The sequence below is a fragment of the Lipophrys pholis genome (assembly GCF_963383615.2).
Source record: "Lipophrys pholis genome assembly, chromosome: 13".
Classification (NCBI taxonomy): Eukaryota; Metazoa; Chordata; class Actinopteri; order Blenniiformes; family Blenniidae; genus Lipophrys; species Lipophrys pholis.
In genome coordinates this window covers 13,483,972-13,511,321 of record NC_137632.1, presented here as the reverse complement: position 1 = coordinate 13,511,321, position 27,350 = coordinate 13,483,972, and the positions used below count along the sequence as shown (strand labels likewise).

The 27,350-nt window shown below is 39.7% G+C and overlaps 2 protein-coding genes across 3 annotated transcripts; one reads left to right on the top strand and one right to left on the bottom strand.

Moving 5' to 3' along the window:
• The first annotated feature begins 1,358 nt into the window (after positions 1-1,358).
• On the top strand, positions 1,359-23,811 carry slc4a10b (solute carrier family 4 member 10b). Of its 2 annotated transcripts, XM_080478401.1 has the most exons (25): positions 1,359-1,622; positions 3,109-3,150; positions 7,355-7,436; positions 8,920-9,072; positions 9,161-9,299; positions 9,756-9,916; positions 10,415-10,600; positions 12,222-12,310; positions 13,734-13,891; positions 14,005-14,092; positions 14,689-14,835; positions 14,924-15,027; positions 17,034-17,208; positions 17,388-17,521; positions 17,734-17,979; positions 18,120-18,225; positions 18,616-18,777; positions 19,016-19,129; positions 20,402-20,563; positions 20,674-20,925; positions 21,012-21,080; positions 21,522-21,695; positions 22,374-22,493; positions 22,600-22,664; positions 22,801-23,811. In XM_080478401.1, exons 1-25 carry the CDS (start codon positions 1,575-1,577, stop codon positions 22,868-22,870), a joined length of 3,246 nt encoding a protein of 1,081 aa, XP_080334527.1. In that variant the 5' UTR covers positions 1,359-1,574; the 3' UTR covers positions 22,871-23,811. The 2 variants fall into 2 exon arrangements, with proteins under 2 accessions (XP_080334527.1, XP_080334528.1); XM_080478402.1 differs by lacking the exons at positions 1,359-1,622; positions 3,109-3,150 and adding an exon at positions 3,461-3,721.
• Positions 23,812-24,787: 976 nt separating this feature from the next.
• gcgb (glucagon b) lies at positions 24,788-26,936 on the bottom strand. The gene is made up of 4 exons (XM_080477959.1): positions 26,869-26,936; positions 26,671-26,782; positions 25,528-25,683; positions 24,788-25,279 (listed from the first exon to the last, which is right to left on the bottom strand). Exons 2-4 carry the CDS (start codon positions 26,763-26,765, stop codon positions 25,156-25,158), a joined length of 375 nt encoding a protein of 124 aa, XP_080334085.1. The 5' UTR covers positions 26,766-26,782; positions 26,869-26,936; the 3' UTR covers positions 24,788-25,155.
• Between the last annotated feature and the right edge of the window lie 414 nt (positions 26,937-27,350).

Below are 27,350 nucleotides of genomic sequence, written 5' to 3'. Positions count from 1 at the left end.
CTCGCTGAAACGCTCACTTCATCAGCCACAGGTCTTCTCATACATAAACAGCAGATGGCGATAACTCAACGCAGATCCTGTAATGAAAGAAGCTCCTGCTGCTGGATCCCATGGGGGTCACACCGAGGGCGAGCTCCAGGAACTCAAGGCACGTCCGTTTTTCTTTTTTCTTTCTTTCTTTCTTTTTTCTTTTTTAGTACGAATATTTCTATAGTAAACCTATTTTGCATGAGTTTATTAAACATTAGTTAACATGATGGTCCCAATGCATTGTAGTCTATCTACACCAGCTTTACTTTTTTTTTATTTTTTTATATCGGTTGAGGACGTCATGCTGCGTAAAACACTCAAATGTTTTAAGCATTAATCCAGAGGCTTTGGTGAACTCAGTGAGCTGGAAAACACTCTTCCTGAACTCAAGCAAAGCGAGACACAGCCAAATTGTGACGCCATCAGATAAACATGAAGCCTTTAACTGTAAAGTGGACCAAATGCTTTCCCCGTGGAGGCTTTCCCATCCTCAAATTCAGCAACTTCAACACAACTCATGTAAATGTCCACATGATGGAGCTGATGTTGGAGCAGCGCCATGGACAAAGGAGGAAATGCGCCAGAGAGGCAGTCACACACTCCTTTGCAAAAGGAGTTGAAGGTGAGGATGTCATTAGAAGGCGAGACTTTCCTCTGGACACACCGGATCTCATTGCCCAAATAAGCGCACAAGGGCCTCTCTCTCTCTCTCTCTCTCTCTCTCTCTCTCTCTCTCTCTCTCTCTCTCTCTCTCACACACACACACACACACACGCACACACACACACACGCACACACACACACACACCTGATCGAATAAAAACAAAAAACTGTAAAGCTGCTTGGAACAAACGATTAAGGAGTGATTTTATAATTGAAGTCATATTTTGAGCATTAAGTGTATAAGATACATTTTGCGCCACCACTTGAATGTGTATCCATCCATCCATCCATCCATCCATCCATCCATCCAACCATGTGGAGAACATGCAAATTCCACACATCAAGTTTTGCAAAAGGGGGCCTTCCCATTGTGTGGGGAGACAGTGACCACCACAGTGTGTAACTAGTAATCAGGAGCAATTAATTAAGAAGAGATTTAAATTTGTATTTAAAAACACTCAGCGTCTGCAGTGAGTGGGAAAGGAGCTTTTTTTTTTTTTTTGCTCTTAAAAAAAACATTATCACGTTGAATGAGATGGTTATGTAACAAAGAACAGAGAGCACTATTTACAAAGTGAGACTAAAACACCGGGATGTTTTTTTTTTTTTTTTTTTTTCAGCTGATTGTCAAGCTTTCCACCATCCTCTCCTCTCCTCTCCTCTCCTCTCCTCTCCTCTCGGAGTGACGAGTCCGTCCTCCAGCGGAGACGCGCATGTTTCCTGAGAGGCGCTAATCACCAGGCTGCAGCGTCCCCCCATCATATACACATGTGACTGCAGTGTGTGCTCGCTCAGTTACTGCTACACCTGTGGATAACACACAGTGGAGGTCACTGCTCCATTCGCAGGACGGGCTGAGCCGCCGGGGGAGGAGGAGGAGGATGGGAACCACGGATCACGGTGCTCAGATAGAGCCGCTGCTGCCATCGGTAAAGACTTCTCTCTCTTCTCTTTTAGGGCACATGTTTTATCACTGAGAATAATCTTGCAGGACGCGTGCCAGGCTTTAGTTTGTGTGAAACCTTTATTGAAAAGAAAAGAAAAAAAAAAAGTGCTGAGGAGGCAGACTTGACATGTTAGATTCATGATTCGAGGTGCTGAGTTAAAGGAGCTACCTGTGGAGCTTTAATCAGTTCTCCTTCACCTGCTGAGCCCTTCTCACACAAAATGAAATGTGATGAACATTGATTAATTATTTCTGAATGTCTTACTGTATTCTTTGGTAGCTTGAGAAGCACCTGTTAAAGTTGTTGATTCCCCTGGGACATTATGTTGGTTCTTTGTGTGTCCATATGCGGGTTTTCCGTCATTTATTATCATTACTTTTTACATGACATCACGTTGTGGTTGTGACGTTCAGTTACTCTGTGATTTATCATTTCATATATGAAAAAATCCCGGCGGACAGATGTCCTGTTAATGCAGTAAACAACAGAAGGGACCTTGTATCATTATGTAAACGTATCATATTTACATAAAATCCAGCAAAATAGAGGTGAAGTCTCACTCACATAGCCTCACAGGCTGCTGTGATCTATATGCAAGCAGCTTCTTCACCCACAGACATCCTCACTGAGTCAAACTCAGCTGTAACATTTCTTTTAGAGATATAATTGGATATAGTCCAGATGAAAAAAAAACATAAAGTCTAAATGGGGATGTTCTCAGAGAGATGAGAGCACATGCTTATTCATCTTTGCTGATCATTTTGCAGTAGATTTACTGTCATTATCCACTACTTGTTTATACCAAAACACATTCAGTGGAAAAACTGAGAGTCTTTGCCCTGATGTGGCTTTTTGAGCCAGTCGTATAGTGTTGACTTTGAATTGGAGAGTCGCAGCAAGACCTTTAAAAATCACTGGACATTTATGGATCCAGTTCAAAGGTTGTCAGGCGGTGGGAGGATGAGCCCGCTGTGTTGAGCTGAAACCATGGTCTCCTTCTGGCTGGATGGTTTTAATTTGAAATATCTGGTCTTTTTATACATTTACAACTTTCACAACTGTTGGCTTTGCACTCTAGCTTACTTTATAGTTCTAAACTGAATTATTCTTCAAAAGATTCAAACAAACGATTAAAATTATATTTAAATGAAATATTGATTAGTTTGGCAAAAACTATTAACAAATAATCCTCATATGAGTGAACATGTGTCATTTTGTGAGCTATTCATAGGTAATTGGGTAAATGTCCACCAATGTTTGTCCAGGTTGGCCACAGTAGTGATACTTGGAACATTTACCGAGCTGGTATTTACTGTATAGGTTTTGAGAACCACTGAACTCCATCATCTTTCATCTGACTGTGAGGATTTTGAGTGAATTGTTGAAGCACTCTAGTTTACACAAAAATAAAACCATATAAAAAAAAACACCTCCTGTTCAACTAATGCAATGATGTCTTATTTTGCAGGTCAATTCTTCCTTGGGTTCATCTGTAAGACGTAGAAGTTTGGTGAGTTGTTTCTTGGATGTGAACGCCAGACTCCGTTAGGATCTGTGACTGATTGCACTCAGAAAAACTTTCAAAGAAAAAAAAAAAAAAAAGCAAAGTCAGGGAGAATAGTCACTATATCTCATCAGAACACACCATTTGTGTCAACACAGTTCATTTCATAGCAGGCTGCAGTCATTTTGGCAGCTTTTTACTTCATATTTACATGAGATAGAGCGAGCGAGCGAGCGAGCGAGAGAGAGAGAGAGAGAGAGAGAGAGAGTGAGAGAGAGGAAATACGGTATAAACCAGGCTTTCCCTCTGATAAGATGCTGCTCAGCAGCAGCGATGATGTCACAATTGTAATCTCGTGATGAGAGAGAGGTGGCACTGTTGATAGATGCTCAATCACAAATTACAGTTGTTTGACACAAGAGAAGAGCATCAGCCTCAATGAGACATGGTGGAGAGCAGAGCAGCAGGAAAGCACTCAGGGCTCAGCTCTGTGTAAACTGACCTAACGGCAGAGGACGGAGAAGGAGAGCTCATGCATACTGGATACTCAGAGGTTCCTTGGGCATTCAACAACCAGGTAGGGCAGAAAACTGTCATGGTTACTGCGTCAATACTTCACTGGTATGACATGTTTGCCTGATGAAGACCAATTCAGGTTGTTTGGACGTGTGACATGTGAGTGGCGTTGTAAGGTAGTAATTTATATCCAGAGACAATAATGTCTGAATGATCAAGCACAAAATCTTAAAAATATTTTTTTTTTCTACAGTTTGGAGAGATTGAAGCATTGGAAGTGGCAAAATGAGAGATCAAAGCTGTGAAGCAACTTAAATCGCAGCAATGAAAAGCTAAATTTCAGTCCTAATGTGTCCTTTTTGCAGGATGTTGACGTTTCGGATGCAGAAACATTTAAGGATTACGGTGCATTTTTTTTTTTGCCACACGAAAGCCGGTGCAGTTAATGATATTGCTGCCACTGATGGTTTCGAAATTTGCCACAGCCATCTGTAGCAATCAGATCCAAGTATGAGCCACATCCTGTGAAATCTCTTCAGCTGTGTGGTGTGCCAGTCCTTAAACATGATGTCTCTGGTTAGGAGATTATTAGTTTCAAAAGCAGCAGGCAGTGTGTGTGTGCGTGTGTGTGTGTGTGTGTGGCTGTGTGTGTGTGTGTGTGTGTGTGTGTGTGTGTGTGTGTGTGTGTGTGTGTGTGTGTGTGTGTGTGTGTGTGTGTGTGTGTGTGTGTGTGTGTGTGTGTCACAAGACAATATGTACTTATAGTTTTGTTCTTTTGATCCTAGTTTGCTCTGGTTGTTCATTTGAGCTCTTTCAAATATCTTTTGAGTCGTCTGGAAATCCCATTTCAGTCTCTCGTGCTAAGCGTTGACGTGTCAGCAGGTCTTTGCATGGGAAGCTTCTTAAAAGTACACAAAAACAGAGCAACTACTACATGAGTTTATGTGTCCATCTGATTGATACACCATCATCATGACAGTAGCCTCTGAGTCTGTTTGACTGATTATGCAGCACTGTGATTACACTAAAATGTTTTTTCCACAAGGGTTTTATTTATCTATTTATTTTTTTTCTGGGAAAAAATTATACTATCATCCGGCAATATTACTGATGGCATGAATTCGTGCCTTGTAAATGAGCACAGTAAATATTTAATATGAGCTAATGTGGCCGGTGTGTTCGTATCAAACACTGGCGGTTTAATCTGACCTGGGACGCTGATCTGTGGATGATGTTTTTGTACAGACAGATTATCAACATCACCCTCGTGGCTCTGCCAGCCCGTGTGTCACTGCAGCTGTGAAAAAACCGTGGCCTTCACAATCATAATGCTTTGATGGTCAACTGCTGGTCAAGACGGATGAGAGAAACGCTGCTGTTTAGAGAAAAAGACAATCGTGTTTCAAAAGGTGCTTTAAAATCTCCTGATAATCTTTAGTCCAAATGACTGTAGCACTCTCACCAGCAGCAAAGGCAGCCATGTGTTTGTTTTCCTGCTGCTGGTTCATAGTAAATATCAGTGTTAAATGTGTCTTACTCTTGAAATCAATATAAAACTATTTAGCGGCGTGCCACGCTCTGATAAGTAGATTTACTGTATTTATCCAGACGTTTCACAGCTTGTTCACATTGATGAATGTTTGCAGACGGGATGACGATTTTTTTCTTTCCTATTATTAGTATATACATATATACATGTGATTTTTCAGAATAAACTGAGTGCTACAAGCATAAACCACAATGAAAAGAATCATTCTGTTTTCGTCTGCAGTCTCACATGTCCAGCTCCTATGAATAAATATGGATAACATCCCGTGGAAGTACAGATTGTGGTGTTAACACTTTGGTCATTCTGCTGAATAAACAAACAACATGTAACATGGTAATTAGTCAGCTCTGGAGGAGGTGCTGATATGCTTTAGGTTATCACAGGACACAATTGTGCTACTTGTTTACAGTTTTTACATTTATTGAAACTTTATGTGATAATTGTTCTCTGAATTATTTAACATGGGAGCATCGATGTTCAAATCTAAAGGAATAAGAAGGAGTTTCAATTATACTCAGGACTTTTGTCTGCGGTGCAAACACTTGCTGGTTTTTATGCGCACGTGCATGTAATGTCAGCTCAGTGTGCATAATGTGTGCAGTGGTACCCGACTCTGGGACCCCCTTGTTGGTGGAGGACACCAGCCATTAGTCTGAGGCTGTCAAAGCACAATCACACGTGTTCTTAAGTCGAGAGCGAACCCGGAAAATTGTTTTTCTATATGAAATGCTTCTGCTTTTGTATGCCGTTCAGAGTGGGTATGTTTGAAAGCATTTTTCTTCACTGCAATGTTTCGAAATCAGAGATCACTTCTCGTCCCCTTTTTAAGAGGCAATCTAGGGAGCGCCCCGGAAGAAAAAAGAAGTTTAGATCCACTGATTTACAGCAACTCTGCTTCTGCATTCTTATATGTTTCTCAGTAGAATTTAAGAGCTGTATGAATTAGTTTGGAGTATTTTTGCAGGGTCACATGTTGGCGCTCACGATAAAGTTTCAAACCTCTGATGAAACTCATCAAACTGATGCATTTTTACTGTCGAAGTAAAATGACAGATCGTGTTTTCTGCTGCTTTTATTGATTCTTTATCACCACCTCCTCATTGGCATGTTCTTTCACAAGTATTACATAAACAAGCAGACATTCACACCACAGGCTGCTGGATTTCTCGGAGATTTGAATCTAATCAACTACAGAATTCCAGCTCTTTTGAGTTATTCAAGCATGCAGTGCTTAGGATAAGTATGAGAAAGCAGAGTTACGAGACAGCGCAAACATGCAGAAATCAGTCAATTTGACAAGCTGGGCTTAATATTAGCTATTGTAATATTGGTTTTTTAGAGTGCAACAACTGCTAAGAATTGCAATTATGCAAAGAAAAGGTAAGATGTTATCATCAAACAATGACAAAGAAAAGAAGATTTATTTAGTTGGGCTTATCAGTACAATTTGATTCACATGCTGCCAGAGAAGTGACGTGACTACAAATGATAGTTTGATAAGTTCATAATTTCATGTATTCAAAGAACAAAAACAAACAGTTCAGGAAACAGTCTTTTACTTTTTTTTTTTTTTTTTTTTTGTTCAAAGCCAAGGTGTTTGCTCCACTAAGTTTCCTTTTAACAGAACAAGTGGCTGCACAAGAAACATCTTGCACAGAAACAAACGTTTTATTCTAGGAGGGGAATTTTTTGTTTCCATGATGAAAAGCTTTTTGTTTGGACTCAGATGTTACTCTTTCCTCCCAAAGATAAGACATACAATTAGTTGCCACGGCAACTGTGCTATTCAGTTGGTGTTTGTTCACAATGCACTCGGCTGTCAAGGAACACCAAGTCAACAAATATCTCGCTTCCTGCTTCGATCAGGCGGCGTTGGGGTACGAGGAGGAATGAGACTGCTTTCTGCTATGTTGCTTCTTCTTCTTCTTTTTCTTCTTTTTCTTCTTTTTCTTCTTTTTCTTCTTCTTCTTCTTCTTCTTCTTCTTCTTCTTCTTCTTCTTCTTCTTCTTCTTCTTCTTCTTCTTCTTCTTCTTCTTCTTCTTCTTCTTCTTCTTCTTCTTCTTCTTCCTCAAGATGGTGCTGAGCAGCAGTACAATACTGTATGAAATGATCAGAACGTCCCCTGTGTTTCTATGTGCCTAACAGAGGAACGAAGATGAGGCTGTGGTGGACAGAGGAGGAACACGCTCCCAACAGGGAACCAACTTTGAGCAGGAGGATCTTGAAGGTACCTGGGTGGACAATAAATGCATTTGAAAACACTGAGCGCACGAAGCAGTGAAGGGCTGCTGCAGCTGAGTCCGCCCACTCTGTCCTCACAACTGCTGTTTTCCTCTTGACAGCCTTTTATTTATTTTTTTTAAACAGATAATAGATAGGAGCAGAGTGGGAGGCAGAAACTGTGGGTGAGCCGAGTTCGCAACAGTAATTTGAACATCACTGTAAAACCTACAATCAAAACAAAAGAATCAGACTTTGGATACTAAAAACTGGGAGCTTGTTATCTACCTCTGCACACAGATACACGGCTTCACCATTTCTGAAGTTGTGGAAGTGCAAGTTAAAAATGAGCTCGCGTGAGTTATCCCTTTAAGCCGAAGCTGATCTGAGCTGATAAAGAGTTTGTAGGTCCTGTACAAGCAAGAGAGTATAAAGTCCTGGCTATAAGCTTCTGCGGTACAGCAAGACACCTGTAGAGAGATATTAACTCATGTCCAGTGGAAAAGAAAAGAGTAATTTGGATTCACGAACTCACACATAAAAAAACGATATTAAAAACCACAGCAGACGTTAAGTGAAACTACTTGTAAAATGAACATGTTGGTGTAGCTGCAGAGCACTGTGTGTACCAGAGTCCTCGTACTGCAGAGAGCTGAGTGGGCTGACTTTAGTGCAAAAGGACACGCTCGCTCTCCTCCTCTCTTTTTCTCTTACTCACGCCGTCTCATACCTGCAGACAAAACAACCACAAACATTGTTCAACACAGCTTACAAACCCTTATGTGTGTAAAGATTAGGCCACTGATTTAAAGGCATATGATATTGAGATATACTCTCAATATACGATATTGAGAATGTAAGTTCAGTGACGTTGAAACACGAACAAACAATGTAATAATACTGTATGAGAGATACATTGCTATAACATGTAGTACAATACAAAAGAATTTATGTAATACAATGTGATGCTGTGCAGTGTGATTTGAAGTGATTCATCATCGTTCAGTTCAATATTGGATCAAACATCATCGTGTGAGTGAGCTAAATGTGTGTGTGCCTGCATGCACGAGCATGTTATGAAAGGTTATACCCTGTTTTCTGCCCATTTTCTGCGAGAACTGGCTCCAGCTACAAGAAGCTCTATTGATTATTGAATAAAACAAGTATAAAGGAAGGATAGACAGTACTGCTGTAATGCAAAAGAACGGGTGATATTAGATTAAATACATGATATGAGATCATTAATGCACCAGTAGGTATGAGTTTGTTATATGTTTCATAGTAAAAATTAATGTGCTACAATAAAGTCAAAGAATAAAGTGACCTTTTTTAAGAATAAACAAATAAGTGACGTTCAGATGTGATACTTACAATTTATTTGTGAAATTATTGCACAAATCAAGGTTGAGTACCTAATATGGGCAACTAGTGGACCTCATGTTTGTAGGTTACAGGCTGATTTGAACTGACCTCCCGCGGTTGTTTCGCAGGTCATAGGACTCTCTACATCGGGGTCCACGTGCCCTTGGGCAGTACCAGGCACCGAAGCCATCGCAGACACCGTCACCATGGAATGAAACACAAGAGAAGAAGCAGGGATCGGAGCCTCACTTTGGTGGAGGGCAGAGAGTCTCCGGTTTTCGGTACCGACCACAGCCGTGAACCTGAATGCACTGAAGCCGAACGCGAAAATGATTGAGCAGCTCAAGTTGAACCGCCGTGTTTTGACAGACACCCCATCCCAGAGGGTGCAGTTCCTGCTGGGAGCAGAGGACGATGATGAAGAGCACATTCCTCATGACCTCTTCACAGAGATGGATGAGATCTGCGAGAAGGATGGAGAGGACTCCGAATGGAGGGAAAGTGCCAGGTACTGTCGACTCTTATGTCACAACATGGCATTTACACTCAGACATGATTTACATGTCATTACTGAGAGCTCTGATTGAATGGACTGTGATCCCACTTATACTGATGAGCGATGTGGCTGGGTTTCTAATGTTTGTATCCCTATTACATTAAGTAATCGTAAATTCATGCAGTAATTGTTGGCACATTACGATTTTGCTCCTTTGCTGTCACTATGGAAATGGAGACTATCTTTATCTGTCATTCGCACAATTTATGCTTTTCTGGTAATGTGGCAAATCAAACATATTTTATTTACAGTAATATCATGAAGGAGGGGAAGAAAATCGGAAAAACTGAAAGAGAGAAAAAGACATTAGCGCAAAATGTGATGGGAGATTGAGAGAGAGAAACAGACGGCGGGCCGGTTTGCTGTCCGTGTGCCGCTTCCGACAGAAACTCTTTACTTCTGTTACAGGTGGCTCAAGTTTGAGGAGGATGTGGAGGATGGAGGAGAGCGATGGAGTAAACCCTATGTAGCCACGCTGTCTCTGCACAGTCTGTTTGAACTGCGCAGCTGCATTATCAACAGCACTGTGCTGCTCGACATGAGGGCCAATACCATTGAAGAGATTGCCGGTAAGTGCTGTCCTCAAAGTTGTGTGCTACAAGCAGTAAAATGGAAAGTGTGAGGATTTGAACTAATTTAAATGTGATGGTTAGAAAACAGGGTCAGAGCATCCCCAAAACCGCAGGTCTAGATATTGTTTTCCAGCCTGCAGTGCATTCAGACCCCCCCCCCCCCCCCCCCCCTTTTCTCAGCTTCAATGAATTTCTTTCTCATTAATTGACACAAAAAGTAAGAACACAACTACAGGAATAATAGCGTTAGGAAAAGTGAAGGTGGCCTTAATTCTATCTGAAGGCACTCAAACCAATCAAAGAAGGACAAACAAGGGAAGGATATACACACCATTAGGCAGGCGGTCTCAATGATGAGGTTGATCTGTATATTTTCTATCATTTTAACTTAAAAAAACGTTTTGAATAATGATATTCATGCCATTTAACTCGCAGTGGACAACAATGTCTCTGAACTGGAAGCTGAAATAAACTGCCTGTGTGTGTCCACACTAGACATGGTCTTAGACCACCAGGAGCTGTACTCACCACTGGGAGACGAGCTGAGGCAGAAAGTGCGAGAAACACTGCTGAAGCAGCACCATCACCAGAAACAGAAGAAGCTGGCGAATCGCCTGCCCATTGTGCGCTCATTTGCTGACATCAGTCGACGGACATCCGAGCTCCACCTGGACAAAAATGGTGAGAGACAAAACCGGGCACCGGTGACCGCGTTGGAGTTTAAATGACAAAATATGCTGTGAGACGGTTCAGACACCAGAGAAATACACTCTGTGTTGTCTGGCAGGACAGGAAAGATCTCTGTCAATTTGCCCGTTCGTCACATGGCCAAAACAGAGAGACGAGCAGCCACATACACAATCATACATCATTTCGTTTCACCAGTGAACTGAGAAGCATGTGTTCACATCAGAGGAGGAAGCCGGTGTAGCCACAGGAATGTATTATATTGGAAGGATTTTAAAAATCCTTTTCACAACTACGGAGGCCAATATGTGTCAGGTGACAAGAGACAAGTGACCAACATAATACAAATAAGGACCAGTGACCCAATTACATTTGGCAAAACTCATCATTATTATTCTACCTAAGCTGAGTTTGGGGGTCAAGCTGCTGTTCTGGAGCACATTACATTTTGTATGTCTGAGGATGTGGCCATTGATGATATTTCAGATACCAAGTAATACCAAACTGAAAGGTGTAAAGGGTGTTCTTTCTTTTCAACCAGCTTATACTCAAAAAATGAGTCTCCTCTTACGAACTATTTTGACATTAAAAACTCAAAATTGATTGTTTTACAGAAGCAATGACTTACAAAGATCGATATTTTTGTTCCAGTCTACATACATTTTTCTGTTGGTCTCCAATAATATTTGGTAGATTTTTTGGGATTAATTTAGCCCATGCCTTGTAATTGGAAGCAAATTTTGTCCATATCTTTGCCAACTATAAGCTTCAGGTTTGCCAATATCCCTCATGACAAAATTAGTTACAGAGCACACTAAACTGTTCAAATCATTTTGTGGTTTATCAGAAGTCCCGCTAGTGAACCATGTGCAATTTGACTCCAGTGTTGTTGCATTTAAAGATCATTTTGAAGCAATGATCACTGTTGAGCTCCACATCACGCTTTGTGAGTGGTATTCCAGACTATAATTAGTGCTTATTTTTGACCTGGCTGTTTAATGAATACGGGAATTAAACCAGACCTGTCAGGCAGTTTGGAAGTGATCTCAGCAGTGAGGCTGTTTTTACAGAGAAGCACTGCTTTTCTTTTTTTTTTTGCTTTTTTTCTTTTAATAATCCACATTCACACCAGAGTAAAAGAGCAAAGTTGAGTTTACTGAGTAATCGTCTTGCTATGTTTCCAAATATATACTGTTAACTTTGGTAATATTTTCCGGAATCATCAGTCCTTAAGTGTGAATGACCACAATGTCAGAGGGAATAAAACAAGTGGTTAATTAGTTTGTAATGTAGAAATAAAATGATATTAACTTGATAAACAAATTCAATAAAGACCCCCCAAATTTTTTTTTTAATATATTTTTATGAAGAAACCTAAAAAAGAATAAGTAAATAATAATTGATTTGTTTAATTAATTCTTTTTGAAACAGCAATACCACGTTTTAAAATCTATTAAAAAAAAAATTGTATTTCCATGTTGTGGATTTTATCCATCATGTTTTGTTCCGCTCTTGATATTCAGAAAACACATTTTTGAGTAAATAAAGAATGATTCTATAATCTGCTAAAGAGTTTGTGGCGTAGATTTATAATTCTCTGCTTTGGATTGCTCAGGTCAGATGACGTCCTCCCAGTTTCACTTAGCGAGTCCGGATGCCAAAGGAGACATCAGTCGAGAGAACAGCTCTGTGGACTTCAGCAAGGTGAAATACACATGTTCCCTGCGTTCCTCACCTCCAGCTACTGGACACGTCTCTCATGTTACCAGTCCCTTGTAGGTTTAACATCTGCATGCAAATATAGTTAATCATGTGAAATGTCAAAGCCATTTAAAAAGCAATAACATAAATAAGTATTTTTGAGAAAGTGCTGCATAAACAATGCATCAACATCAATTGTTTTAAATCAAATATAATAGTAAATAGTTGTCAAAGATGCATAAAGAGTTTTTTGCATTCTCATATTTCCAGATAACAATACATAATCTAGTGATATATCTCTACATTCCTGCCAGGATGTATGGCATGTAAAAGTACTCCATGTCGAGGAACTGTGACATATCTGACCAACAAGACCGGACTGTTATTTAATTATGTTTCGAACAATGAAGGTCATTGTCAGTATTTTAAATGGAAAGGTCATCTAGTGAGAGATTAGGATTAAAACCATGTTAAGCATTAAAAAAAAAAAAAAAAAAAAAAAAGGTCCTTCATCACAGATGAGCACCACACACAGACCAGACAAGTATGAAATCCATGCTGAGACATTTGCATTATGAATATGAGTTTGACCTTTTGTTCGCTTCAATGCTTGAACTGTTTATTGTCCTTTGTTCTTTTCACTGGAGCAATAATACAAATGTGTTTTCTCTCATATGTAGTGTGTTGTAATAATGTGTGGACTGAATGGACAAAATCACAAGGCGCATGCACATCTCCTGCAGTTTCTTCATTTCTTTTTTATGTAGCTCCACCTTCATTGTTCTTATCAAGATATTATCATTGTATGAGTTGCATTCATTATGTTTTGTTTAATTCACGCCGTCTGGATTGATTCTTTATTTCAGGCTGTGGAAACATTTTCAATACTGACATACACATGTGTGTAAAACGCTGTTTCGCTTTGAATTTTCATTATATCATAAATGATCAATATACAATCCCAAGGTTGTCAGTTTGATCCCCTATCCCAACCAGTCCATAGGGTGAAGTGTCCTTGGGCCAAAATATTGATTGGCGTGTGACCATCTTGAGTATTTAAGTGTATTTAATACATACGGCATATTGGAACTGCCTAAGATGTCAAATTTCAAGTGAAATCCATTCACCATTTAACAAACGTATTGTGTTTTGTATTTGTGTTTCATCGGGACTTCATTCACAATTCTGTGACAATCTTGACTGTTATGTCAGATTACGAGTTAGGGCAGCGGCACTATTTTTAGCCACACTGTTACATGTGAGGCTTAATGTCAGGATAAACAATACAAATAATGATTCGTTTTATATGTGCCGGCGTTTTAAACTATTCTTATTGTTAAAGCTGCTTAAATGTTAAGCCAGGCAGAAAGGGTATCAAGACCTTTTACACGGTACTTTTAAAACCGGGCTTTGCTTCGTCTTTCAGATAGACCTTCATTTCATGAAGAAGATCCCTGCAGGAGCTGAAGCCTGCAACGTGTTGGTGGGCGAGCTGGAGTTCCTGAACAAGCCGGTAGTGGCGTTTGTCCGCCTTTCTCCTGCGGTCCTGCTCAACGGGATGATTGAAGTCCCAATAGCCACAAGGTTACTGCAGGTTCATTTACCTGGACCGCTTTAGCTTTTAAAGAAATCCAAACTGTTGTTTGTCGGAAACATTTGATCCCTTTTGTCATTTGAAAATGTGTTCTTCTTTCTAGGTTCCTGTTTATTCTGTTAGGGCCCTTTGGCAGAGGGCTTCAGTATCATGAGATTGGAAGATCCATTGCAACGTTAATGACAGATGAGGTAAGACTTCACTGTTACATCTCACATCAATCTTTAGGATTTGTTTATTCATGAATGTTTTGGAAAAGTGGATGGACGCGTTTCAAATGTCAGCCAGATGCTCCAGTTGGCACTTTGCATAAATTCACAGTCCAGAAGAACTCAGCAAATTCCTGAAGTGACGGAACATTTCTCAACATTTCTTTATGATTAGTCGGTCCTCACGCTCTCCTTATTGAATGGAGTTCAAGTTGTCAGGAGAGAAATCCACTTCTACAAAGCTTTACTACAATCACATTAAACATGTGAACTCAGCGGGGATGTACACGATTTCATCTTTTGTTGAGAATAACAAAGTAGTTGCTGTTTCAGAGTTTGTGTGCCAATTTTTTATTTTTTTTTGCAGAGGTTATCATGATCTGTAAATATTATAAAGGTTTATGTCGTCCAGGCACCTGCAGGTTAGGAGCTAGTAAAGCATCCGTAAGTGTGAATGCACTGTTCCCTCTTGAGGTTTAACAAATGTGACAGGTTTCATACACACTGTGGAGCACGTACTTTGCACCACATTCCGTTCAATTTGACAGCTTTGGGTTTTTTTTTTCTTCTGATTTCAGGTTTTCCATGATGTTGCCTACAAAGCTAAAGACCGGAATGATCTGATTGCTGGGATTGATGAATTTCTTGATCAAGTTACGGTCCTGCCTCCGGGAGAGTGGGATCCGTCCATCCGGATAGAGCCACCAAAAAATGTACCTTCTCAGGTCAGTAGGAATTCAGTCTGCTGGGTGTCTGCTTTTTTTTTTTTTAAATCTTTGAATAAAAATCTAAATAAACACATTTGTTGTACAGGAAAAAAGGAAGAAAAGTAACATATTGCCAAACGGACTAGTGGAAGGCGAGGAGGAAGAGGAGCACGGAGGCCACGGAGGTCCAGAGCTGCAGCGTACTGGAAAGTAAGAGTCACGCCTCAAAATATGTTGACAGTGGAAACATTTTATTAAATATATGGCTTTCTCACTCATTACGCCTATTACATAGTGGTGCAGAATATATTAACCACCAGGCTACTCGGCCTGCGAAGCTTCGCACTGCAGTTAAATGGATCTCTTTAATAGAAGCCTGCAGAAACAATCAAATACAACACAGAAAATGTAAGTACACCTAAAATTACTGACAGGTTGACAAGTAGTGCATCGAGTTGTTTAATAGGTGTAGAAGGTATTTCAAGAAATATACTCTTGTTATACACTGATGGGAATATAGCCTATAAGTGGTATGGAATGTAAAAACCTGAGTTTTCAAGGTTATTGTCTTTTTTTTTTTTTTTTTGGAGTGAGACACCATGACATGGGTTTGAGAGTCAGTAGTTTCACTGACCTTCACTTGTATAACCCATCAAGGAAATAACCACCAGCGATATTTATTGTAGATGTCACTACAGGCCATCAAACCACATGTTGTGTTTCGGTATGGTAAAGTGACACCAACATGATTATTGGCATCCAAGGCTCATTGATGTATGAAGGGATGGAAGGCTGGTCTGTGTGGTTCAGTCCAGCAGACAAAATACTGATTCTGATAGAAATTAGTCTGAATAGTCAGAAAAATGAGAATGTACAAAATATTAAGCAGCTGGTTATGATGTTACGGTGCTTCTTGAGGATACTAATTCTGGAAGTCATGAACACAACTTTGTATAGTTGGTACCATGTAAATATCTTAATTTGAAAGAAAAATCACACAGTTGATAGAATTTCATATTCATTTTTCCTGAAATGAACAAGAAATTCGCACAAAGTTTGCTGTTTGTTTTTGAAATGAAAATTTCTATTTCATTTATGTCATGGGTTTATATGAAGGTTTCTTTTGGGTCAAATTCGCTGTTATGATCTGCTTAATCTCAAAATATTTGGATGGAAGTAGAATATAAATAGATTATTAGATACTTCCCACAGCAGAATGCCCCATCCTATGTCCCAGTGGTCTGCTAATCACAATTTGTCTTCAAACATGCCAAAACAATCCTTATTCTCGTGTAGTAATATCAACCTTGAGGACGAAGGTTTAAAGTAGATAGTGCACTTGCTCTCTAGTACCAGTATATTCCCAACCCACAGTAACAGGTGCCTGGATTACTTGAGAGATAATCATTGTTCTTCACTGGACTTGGTCAAAATATTAAGGCTGATCTGTATATATGTTAACACGTTCATTGAACATTGAAATATCTTTTGTGTTTCATATATGAGCTGATTATTATTACATTATTGCCATTTGAACATAGAAAAACATCTTCCTGACTTCAGAATATGGGACTTTAATTATTTATAGCTAACCGAGGGCATAAACATTGTGATTGTGAATTAAAAACCAAAATTGTCAGAATGATGAACTAATAAGCTGTAATTGTTATAAAAGTGGTAATTTTATACCCCAAAAAAGTTGAAATCCTTACCGCATCTTCATTAACAATCGTTGAAAGGTGAGGGACAATAATGTGGAGTTGTTGTGTTTTTTTGGTCAAATTCCTGCTTTATTGAAGTAAAAATTTGTTTTAATTCTAATATTAAATGTCATGTAAAGCATGTATGCAGTATCTCAAAATCAAACCAACAAAAAGTCTTTTTTTTCTTCATAATATACACTGTGGTGCTGATCAGATATTTCTTGGTCTGTAGTTGCAGTGATGAAGTGGTTTCCATAGAAACATAGCAGCTCCAAATCTCTATTTGCAGCGAGGCTTTCCATCATGGGGACCGATCACACTGAGAGAAGTTGAACATGTGGAAGCAGGCGGTGGGGAGAAAGCACGTAGGGGAAAGAGGAAAAAAAATAAAATCTGGCACATTTTAAATAGCGAAACTGTCGAAATGTACTCATTTCTTTTCTTTTTCCCCCCCATCTTTTATAAAGAGATCCAAAATTGAGACTGAAATGTCAATTTCTTTCTCCCTCTCAGATGGTTTGGCGGTCTCATCCTGGACATCAAGCGGAAGCTCCCTCACTACCTGTCAGACTACACTGATGCTTTTAGCTTGCAGTGTGTCGCCTCTTTCTTATTCCTCTACTGTGCCTGCATGTCCCCTGTCATCACCTTCGGAGGACTACTGGGCGAGGCAACAGAAGGACGCATAGTAAACCGCTCGCCTTTTCCTCCAAATGTTCACACTGTTCTGCCAAGACGCGCTGTACACTGTACTAACCTTTCACTACATCAAGAGCGACAGCATTTATAGCCAAGTACAGTTGAAGATGTTTGGGATATACAGTATGGCCGTCAATAATCACGTTTTTGTCCCTTCTCCTCCCCCAGAGTGCAATTGAGTCCCTGTTTGGAGCCTCGCTGACTGGAATAGCCTATTCCCTGTTTGCTGGGCAGCCCCTCACTATTTTAGGAAGCACAGGGCCGGTGCTTGTGTTCGAGAAGATATTGTTCAAATTCTGCAAGTACGTTTCATTTCCTGTATGCCAGCAAACGTATGCAGATAATCTTCATATTCATTTTATAAATACATTTCACATTGTTTTAATGAAATTTTCTGACGCTGATCAGCTTGCTGATTATGTGCACATCAAGCATTTCATTTCAATATGAAAATCAATTCAATCAGTACAATTCAAACATGGACGAACCACTTGCCTTGTTAATCTCCTCATAGGGAGTATGGCTTGTCCTATCTGTCCCTGAGAACCTGCATCGGTCTGTGGACAGCGCTCCTCTGTATCATACTGGTGGCCACAGACGCCAGTTCCCTCGTCTGTTACATCACGCGTTTCACAGAAGAGGCCTTCGCTTCGCTCATCTGCATCATTTTCATCTACGAGGCCTTGGAGAAACTGATCTACCTGGGGGACTACTACCCCTTCAACAAGAACAACAACCTGGACAAACTCACCATGTACTCGTAAGTGATCACTCAGTCCCGGACAAAGCGCTGTGCCAAGTAAAGACAGAGTAATTACTGCACACATTTCCTGGAGGTACCAGAAATCCCTCACAGACGAAGGATTAATAAGTTACCCAGATGTTCATGTGCCACCACAGATGTTCGTGCGTTGAGCCTTCTGACCCCTCCAATGGCACCCTGAAGTACTGGGAGATCACCAACGTCACCGCTTCAGAAATCTATTGGGAAGCGCTGGAGGTCAAGGTATCGCACAGTTCCAATATAGACAATATTGAAACCAGTCAACAACAACAGAAATCCTACAAGTCAGTCATTAATGATGTTTTCCTATCGAACGGACCCAATTTCAGGGTCACAGAAATTCTGAGCTCAAATATATTTAGATTTTTCCACCTTAAAGTGGCATGCTCTTCCAGATGGAGGAAGCGAACAGAGGAGATTAAGGGCATGTGGGTTGGATTATACTGGATTACTAAAACTGCACTGCAAATCACTATAAAAGCAGTTTTTTTTTTTTTTTTTTGTGCCGAGGTAAGTTTTTTTGCTGACAAGTAAGCTTATGAACCCTGTTTGTGGAAACCCAGACTGTGATAGTGGTCAGTGTGATTGACAGTCTCCTCTTCTCCTCTCCAGGACTGCATTGAAAAGCAAGGGGAGTTTGTGGGCAGCGCTTGCGGCCCTAAAGGGCCGTACGTCCCCGATGTTCTCTTCTGGTGTGTCATTCTCTTCTTTTCCACTGTCTTCATGTCCGCCTTCCTCAAAGAGTTTAAATTCAGCAATTACTTTCCAACAAAGGTACAGTAAATCATTCACCATCCATACACCACTGTAATAATTTAATTGTTCAAACATAAAGACAAAGATGCTCTCTTTTTAAAGTGCCATGTACCATGGTGCAGTGCTACACTCTAGTGGACAAGTATAAGTACTGTATGAGCATAACACAATATAGGGCCTCATGCTCCTGACGCTGTTGCACAAATTGATTAAAGGATCCTTTCAAGTCATAATTACCAGAGTTCACTTGTCTCAGGTTCGAGCTGCCATCAGCGACTTCGCTGTCTTCTTCACTATCCTCACTATGGTCTTGGTTGACTATGCTTTGGGCATCCCTTCTCCCAAACTCAAAGTTCCCAGTGTATTCAAGGTGAGCTATGACACACAACATATGAATTCTAGATATGGTTATCCTATCTAAAGAGTTGTAAGCATAAGGCAAACACAAGTCACATTAAAAGTTCTTATTTGCCGTGATCGTCTCTAATATCCACCGAACCCACAACGAGATCCCTTTATCAGCTCATCTCATTTAAATGGGTTGAGGTGTAATGCAGGCAGCCAGTATAAGAAGTGTGCAGGTGGATAGCTTATGAATTGTTTCAGCCTATTTTGCAGCCGTTACTTAAATGTAATATGTCATATTTTGATCTGGTAGTGTACCTACCAAAAATCTGTAAGATTTACAATTTACTACAGTCTTGCCCCACAAGAAAGCAGCTGTTCCTCATTTATCTACCCAGAGTTACTGTTTAACCACAAAAGATATTTTCAGTTATATAAATGAGCTTGTGTGAGACATTTGTTTTCAGATTATCAAGCCGGTGTTAAAGCATAGGTCTGAGTACACAGGTACAGCTCCCAATATCATCAAAAGTTTGCATACCTTCCCCAAATTAGAATCACTGGAAGTACTGATAAAAAAAAAAAAGAAAAAAGAAAAGAGCCGGCATTCTGAGATCCGGGCCACAGAAAGAATGGAGAGACTCAACACCAGCACACAATTTACAACAGTATCATAACTTCAAACCAGAACCAGAGGATGTGCAAAATGGTCTTGTTGTCGGTCATCTTGATGACAAAATGATACAAATTCTGCCGGAGTATTTTGTTTTGACATTTGTGACTTTAATTCCTTCCAACAATGATGGACAGTTTACAGAAACAGAATGTTTCCACAACCCTCCAGTGTTATCCCGTGTCAGCCTTGTAATATCATTTGATTGTGTGTAAACCCTCAAACGGCAAAGTAAAACATATACTGTGCTGTATTGTGGAAAGGTTACATGTTTTACTGAGAAACAAGAACCTTAAACAGCATACAGTATTATCACATTTGACTGTTATAACTCAGCAATGTAATGTAAATGACCTACCGTCTTTCAATTATTCTGTCAACGTTAAAAGAAAAGAAACTCAACTCGATAGTAACATTCCCTTTTCAGGTAGAAGGAAAAATTTCATGTTATAAAATCTTTCACACGTGTAGGCAGACTTAAAATTAAATGTCATTACTGATTTTGTCAATCATGCGAGTAAATTGTTTTTATTTTTTTTGTTTGTTTTTTTTTTTTTTCGAAAAAAAAAAGAAGTAAATTGTTAATAAAGTGAATAAACACAACCTTCACAAATCCTTTATCAGCCCACCAGAGATGATCGAGGTTGGTTCATCAGCCCGCTGGGTCCCAACCCCTGGTGGACGGCCGTCATAACCGTGATCCCCGCTCTGCTTTGCACCATCCTCATCTTCATGGACCAGCAGATCACCGCAGTCATCATCAACAGGAAGGAACACAAACTCAAGGTAGCTTGTCTAAAAGCTTCGTCTGAGCTGTGTAACGTCGAGCACAGGCAGGCCAGGATTTGCTCAGTTTTCATCTGTACTTCCTTTTCCTGTTGCCTGCCCCCCTCCAGAAAGGCTGCGGGTACCACCTGGACCTGTTCATGGTGGGGATTATGCTGGGCATTTGCTCTCTGATGGGCTTACCATGGTTTGTAGCAGCCACCGTTCTCTCCATCTCCCACGTCAACAGCCTGAAGCTGGAGTCAGAGTGCTCGGCTCCTGGGGAGCAGCCCAAATTCCTCGGGATCAGAGAGCAGCGCATTACCGGCCTCATGATCTTCACCCTGATGGGCAGCTCCGTCTTCATGACGTCGGTCCTCAAGGTGGGTGACGTGGGTAAACGTGGGACTTGAGGTGTTTCTCTGTGACGATATTTCATAGTGAATGTGCCTCTTTTATTCCTCTTCAGTTTATTCCCATGCCCGTGCTGTACGGAGTATTTCTTTACATGGGAGCGTCTTCTCTGAGAGGCATTCAGGTACAACTTTCTTTAAAAATTGTTTGTACACCTTAGAAAAACACACAAAAACCCCTCAGCTTGAATTACTGTATCTTACCAAAGACGGGAAATGGCAGTTTGTACTATCAACAACAACAAAAAAAGACGGTTATCATTCTTCTCATGAAAATGATGAAATACTTTTGGATTATGTTCTGACAAATAGTAGAAATGTAGTTTTGTTTTATTTTTCAGCAGGACACAGCATTCATACTGACTGAAGTGTCTCCACATTATCTCAAAAACAGACAGTCTTTGAGCCTAAATGACGATCAGCCTGGAGCTACATAGTTTTCTAATGATTTGGTGGTTGTTAGTTTTAGAATTGGTCATTTCTATTTCACACGTTTCTATGTTGAAGTATTGATCCATGACGAGACAAGTAAACGTTCGCGCCTGTCTGTCTCATTTCCTCTGCAGTTCTTCGACCGACTCACATTATTTGGTATGCCGGCCAAGCACCAGCCAGACTTCATCTACTTACGTCACGTTCCCCTGAGGAAGGTGCACCTCTTCACCATCATCCAGCTCAGCTGTTTGGTGATGCTTTGGGTCATCAAGACCTCGAAGGCAGCCATTGTCTTTCCCATGATGGTAAGGGCATCATGCAGCTGTTTGTGGATTAAATAAATAATAATACATTATAACAATATAGTAATAATGCAGAAATACTGGCACAGAGAGAACAGGATCAATTTCCTGTAAATTTAGGAACCATTCAAAGCATGGATGATAATTATAAAAAAACATTAAAAAGTATATTAACTATATGGGTTATTTTAACCAGCGCTGTCCAAGTAACATCAAAAAGTAAATAACCAAATTTGATAATTTTTTTATTTTACAATGTGACAAAAGATGAAAAAACAAACCAAATCTTCTGTTACAAGTGATGCATCATGGAAATGATCAGTCAGTTTAAAGGCACAGCGCAAAAGGAATCACATTATTGTAAGGAAGAAAATTAACTGCAGACAAAAACATTTTTTAATAACATCCATGTTACATTTTGTTTGGCACCATAAATATCACTGTAATCACAAATACACACAATTTTACACAATGTTGGTCTTTAGTTTGAACTTGAAAAGAACTTCAAACAATTGAAAGAAAAGCAGATGAAGGGATCTGGACACATTCCAGTTATGATAATTTGTCATTGATATATGAAGATATGAACATTATAATAAAATACATACATTATACATTTTGCTGTGTACAATCCTTCAGTACGTGGGGACTTGTGAGCATTCAGCTTGTGTAATCCTGCAGGTGTTGGCTCTGGTGTTCATCAGGAAATTGCTGGACTGCTTCTTCACTAAGAGAGAGTTGAGCTGGCTGGATGACCTAATGCCAGAAAGCAAGAAGAAGAAGCTGGAGGACGCTGAAGAGGTGCTGCCATGTCTCTCCGAAACAGCTGTTTCACCCCAGCAAGCGTATGACCGTGAGATACTTCTGCTGATATCCACAAATTAATCACTATTATCCTAACCTGCAGGAGGAGGAGCAGAGCATACTGGCAGAAGATGAGGGTGTCGTGCAAGTGCCATTAGAAGGGTGCAAGTAAGTGACAGCCCACTGTAACTGTGAAGTTTTAATGGCTCACATTTACATCTATGCGTAACTGCCAACACTTCCCTTTTCCTGCTAAATGTTGCCGTGTCGTGCTACAAACTGACCCCTTGTCTCGTTTGCACAGAGGAATACCCATCATCAACATCACAGATGAAATGTCAAAGGGATCTTTTGGAAATACCTGGAACAGTTAAGGACCGTAAGAAAACAAACAGTGTGGGAAGACAAGTTATGTCTGCGCTGAGAAGTGAAAACTCAAAGATAATGCCATGTAAATTACACTTTTAAAGGCTGCGTGGGACAGATAACATATATCAGGTCATTTAATGTCTTTTCTGTTTTCATTCTTCCACCACTGACAGTATATACATCAAATAGGAGAGTGCAAGATGAGAAATGTATTATGCAGAAAGAAGAAATTAGGGGACGTATGTTGTGAGTATTTGTTATTGTTTCCTCTGTGTTTGTTCAGCAGAATCTTCTTTTCTGCAGATTCTTCTTCCTTCTAGTTTATTCCTCTAAATATTTGTACCACAGTGAGGAGCCTTGATATCTGGTGTGTCACAGCATTCTGTATCTGTACCAATGAAACTCTCCTCTATTACTTTATGTTACTTCATGTCGATTAGTTCTTTATAAACTTTAATACTTTATTTGAATGTCAACTAATAGCACATATTTCTGATGTCTGTTGATAGAATGGGAGCAATATCAGTAACTTATATAACGATGCTTTAAAATGTTCAGTAAAGGGCAATAAAAATATTTAGGAACCAAATAAAAGAGCAATTACTGCTAGAAGGCAATACTATGTTTATAAGAGAATGATGAAGTTCTATTTATTTACATGCTTGCAACTAAATGCATTTTAGTCCAAAACAAATGTGAGCTGTATTTTACTTTCTGATGTCGTTGTGTTGCTTATATTGTCCATGTAAATATCATCCCATTAATGTATTTTATGAGATTTACTTAGTAATGAATGACAAGATTTTTGTTGTGAAGGTGTGTAAAACCTCTCAGTTCTGTTACATTTCTGAAGATTCCATTTGAAGGGCTGGGAATGCGTCGATTCTTGACAAAGTTTCATTTCACATTGTATAATGTGCTGAGCTGAATAAATTTCCATGAGTATATCTTGTCTTGTGTTTGCTTGCTATGTTAGCCTTCCTTTATAAAAAAGCCGTTTGTGGTTTCTCTGAGCTGTTTTTTTGCTGCTTTTTATTGTTGAAAGTCACATTAAAATCCATTTCTTTCAAGGACGGGTAACATCAGGAGGCTTTTGAGCAAATGTTGCAACTATTTTCGAGACCTGCAGCTATTGTGTATCACCTTTGTAGTGTTTTTTTTGGAACCTTATTTAAAAAAATAAAATAAAATCAATATTATCTATTTCTAAACAGACTTTAAAATGACGATAATCAGACCAGATGCACATTATGCCTGACATGATAGGAACATCCTGCATCCTAGCTGCCCAGTTTTAACGTTCACAAATCTGGCCTAAAGACTGAAGTGGCCATAAGTTTGCGTTTTGTTTTTTCTTCCCCGTCAACAGATGGTTTGATGTGCTACAGATGACAGCTCAGAGAGGCGCTGCTTCCCAAAGCATGTCAAACTGCTGGCTCATGTGAATTACAGTTTTGTCTCTGAGCCAGGAGGAGCTGAAGAGTGACGACCCAGTCGTTGTTCCCAGCGAGTCTGATGCTGTTGATTGACAGGATTCCCTTTGCTTTCATTAGACTTCCCCCATCCTCAGCGAGCGTCTCCCGGGAATCCTGCGCCGGTTAGGAGCTGACAGGTGACACTCATCACAGTGTTACCTCAGCTCATTGGCTCTCCTGGGATTCACCTTTTCTGATCTTTATTCTGTCTCCATAAACAGGAGAATTAGAAGAATATTGCAGAAAACATGATGGTGAATTGACATCAGCCGTAATAACATTAACACTTAGCTTGAAGTGCTATTGCTATTTTTATATTATCAGTATTCCCTAAAACTGTCTGGAAACTGCTACTAATCAAAATTTGTAATTTGTATGTTTACCACTTAGTCCGACAAAAGATCTTCACCAGACTTGATAAAATGAATTTTATAAAGTGAGCTCACTGATTGTACACACTTCTTTATTGAAAAAGAAACAAGACTTTTCTGAAGAATAAGAAAAAGTCCCGAGAATTTCTGCGCACACGGTTAGAGAAGCGGGGGTTTCAGGTCCGATGATGTGATTTGAAAAACACATTTTTAGATTTAGAGAGGCATGAAAAAAAAAATCATCAATGACTGAGAAGACTGGGACTTTTTCTTACATTCAGAGAACTTTTCCTTCAACCATCGAAGGCCAACAGGGTTTTTTCGTGAGGCAAATTTATTAGCATTACCAAGAAAAAGTCTAGTACAGATTGTGAAACAAACGATTGAACAGGTTCAGTGAGAACAGTTGCATTGTTTTCAGCTGGAGAAGCAGCCTGCCGGAGCTCATTCTCTTCGGCCTCGGCCGGTTTTCAGCCAGGACACAAACTCCTTGGCTGCCTGGTCCTGCAGGTAGGAGCTCACGTCGCTGGTGTAGGTGCCGTCTGCATGGCGTCTGAATAGACCCCTACTGACAATAAAGTCACCATAAAAGCGTGTTACTATGCTGAGGCAGCTCAAGACCAAATATTCATATAATTAAAGGAAACACCATTGTGGAGTGATTTGTTAGTGTCTTGAAGTGACGGCAATAGACAGCCACCTCACAATCTACCGTCTTAAAGGAAATGAAATCCGAAATTATCATTCCGAGATTACTGTCTTTTTGTAATAATTCCCAGTCTGACTCCACACATTAAGCAATATAGTGACACTCACTCGTTCCTTTTTGAGTTCTTCAGCCACTGGACGAAGTCTTGTGCTCTTCTTGTCTCCAGATATTTACTGTAGTCGTTGGAAAATGTTCCCTCTGAATGTCTCTTCATGTTTGAGAGCTCAATTGGTTCATTGAGCATAGAGCGTTCATTCAATAGCCTTGTGCAAAACAGAAACAACAGAGGAGAGCAGGTTACTCTCTAAACAAGCTGCTGTCATGTCTCGTATGCATCCGATGACTCTGATTAGCGTTCCCTCACCAGAGGGAATTTCTACTAAATTAAATCTGTATTCCTATTGTCACACCACAACTCTTTATCTGACACCTCATCTCCATCCACAGTGATCCCAGTTTTGGAGATGCACCATACAGGTGCATCTCCAAAAAGTAGAATACAATGAAAAAGGTTTCAGTGCCTTTTCTGTTTTAATTTGTGTAATTCTCAATTGTAAGTAATGAAGATCAAAAAAACTCTGTCTTGAAATATAATGACACTTCGGAATATCAGATGTTTTTTTTCTCCTCATTTCATCAACTGGAGGTCATAATAATCCCAATGAAAGCTTAGGAAACTTCAAACTTTTTACTTTGTGTAAAACTGCTGTTGAAGTAAAACTGAGAAAATAGTTAACTACTAATATTATAAATCTTTTGAGATGTTTTTTTTGCATATTCAAAGCACCTCTTTGATCTTCCCTGATCCATCCCCTGCCTTCTCTACTGTTACACCAATTAGCTCCATGTTCTCCGTCACTACATTATGACGCCACCTGGGCTCTCCAAACTTTATGTTAACTGCCCCTTTGATAATTTCATTCAAATCCTGTCCATCCTGTTTACTCCCGATAAAGATTTCAGCATCTTCACCTCGACCGCCTTCAGCTCAACCTCCCGCCTTCAAAGTCACACCTCAAGCTTTCCACAGGTTTTGGATGTGGATATGGATGTTTTCAAATCTAAATATTGCAAAAAAATAGTATTGCATATACATATGTATAATCAGCAATACATTAACACACTTGATAAAAGCACAGGATTAATTGCATTAATAAAAGTAAAATGTCAATTAAAAAAATATATTCAAAATGTAATATTGTTACAAATAATAATAATAGTAATAATAGTGAGGAGAACTTGGATCTTACATGGAGTTTCGGTCTGTGTCCTGGTCAGGAACCTGCCAGCTGCTTTGAATGATGATGAGGAGCAGGAGTCCAGCCAAAGAGTGAGCGCTTTTCATTTTCTGATTTTCTGAGCCTTGAGGAAGACACAGAAATTTAGAGAACTTGTCCTACAAAGTCTTTTCGAGTTTAGGATGCTATAAACAGCTGTAAAGTTCTTACCTGCTGCTCTCCTTCTGTTGTAAAGAATGCTGCTTGGTGTCCTTCTTCTTCTTCAGGATCTGTTTCATGATCCCTCCTGTATCTGCTCAGCCTTATATAGAGCAGCCGAGGAGCACTCTCCCAGGTGACTCCCCCGTCACAGAGACCATGTCCTCTGTTACTTTCAATCCATTAATCAGCTTACGTCAGTCCGCTGAACGTATTTGCCTTTAGTTTAAATAAAAAAAAAGAAACCAGCATTTTCTTGGTGGTCAATTTAAGTGTCCCGATCAAATGTGACCTCTGGCTGTGTTTCAATAATTCTGTCTCAGCTTGTCATTAGTATCTAATTTCTCTTTATAAAACCTGTACATAACATTTTATTCATAGGAATACATGTATTTCACATAATCCTAATATTCTTGTTCATTTGATATCAGATACAGCATAATAACTTGTTGTTGCTGATATAGTCAAACTCCAGTTGGACTTTAACATTACGT

What these genes read in the sequence shown, in the direction of transcription:
- slc4a10b (XM_080478401.1), top strand. Translation starts at nt 1,575, where the DNA reads ATGGGAACCACGGATCACGGTGCTCAGATAGAGCCGCTGCTGCCATCG. An exon ending in GAATGGAGGGAAAGTGCCAG is followed by an intron (nt 9,300 to 9,755) that starts GTACTGTCGACT and finishes CTTCTGTTACAG; the next exon opens with GTGGCTCAAGTTTGAGGAGG. An exon ending in CCATTGTCTTTCCCATGATG is followed by an intron (nt 21,696 to 22,373) that starts GTAAGGGCATCA and finishes GTAATCCTGCAG; the next exon opens with GTGTTGGCTCTGGTGTTCAT.
- gcgb (XM_080477959.1), bottom strand. Translation starts at nt 26,765, where the DNA reads ATGAAAAGCGCTCACTCTTTGGCTGGACTCCTGCTCCTCATCATCATT. An exon ending in GACACAGACCGAAACTCCAT is followed by an intron (nt 25,684 to 26,670) that starts GTAAGATCCAAG and finishes GTTTTGCACAAG; the next exon opens with GCTATTGAATGAACGCTCTA. An exon ending in AAGAACTCAAAAAGGAACGA is followed by an intron (nt 25,280 to 25,527) that starts GTGAGTGTCACT and finishes CTTTATTGTCAG; the next exon opens with TAGGGGTCTATTCAGACGCC.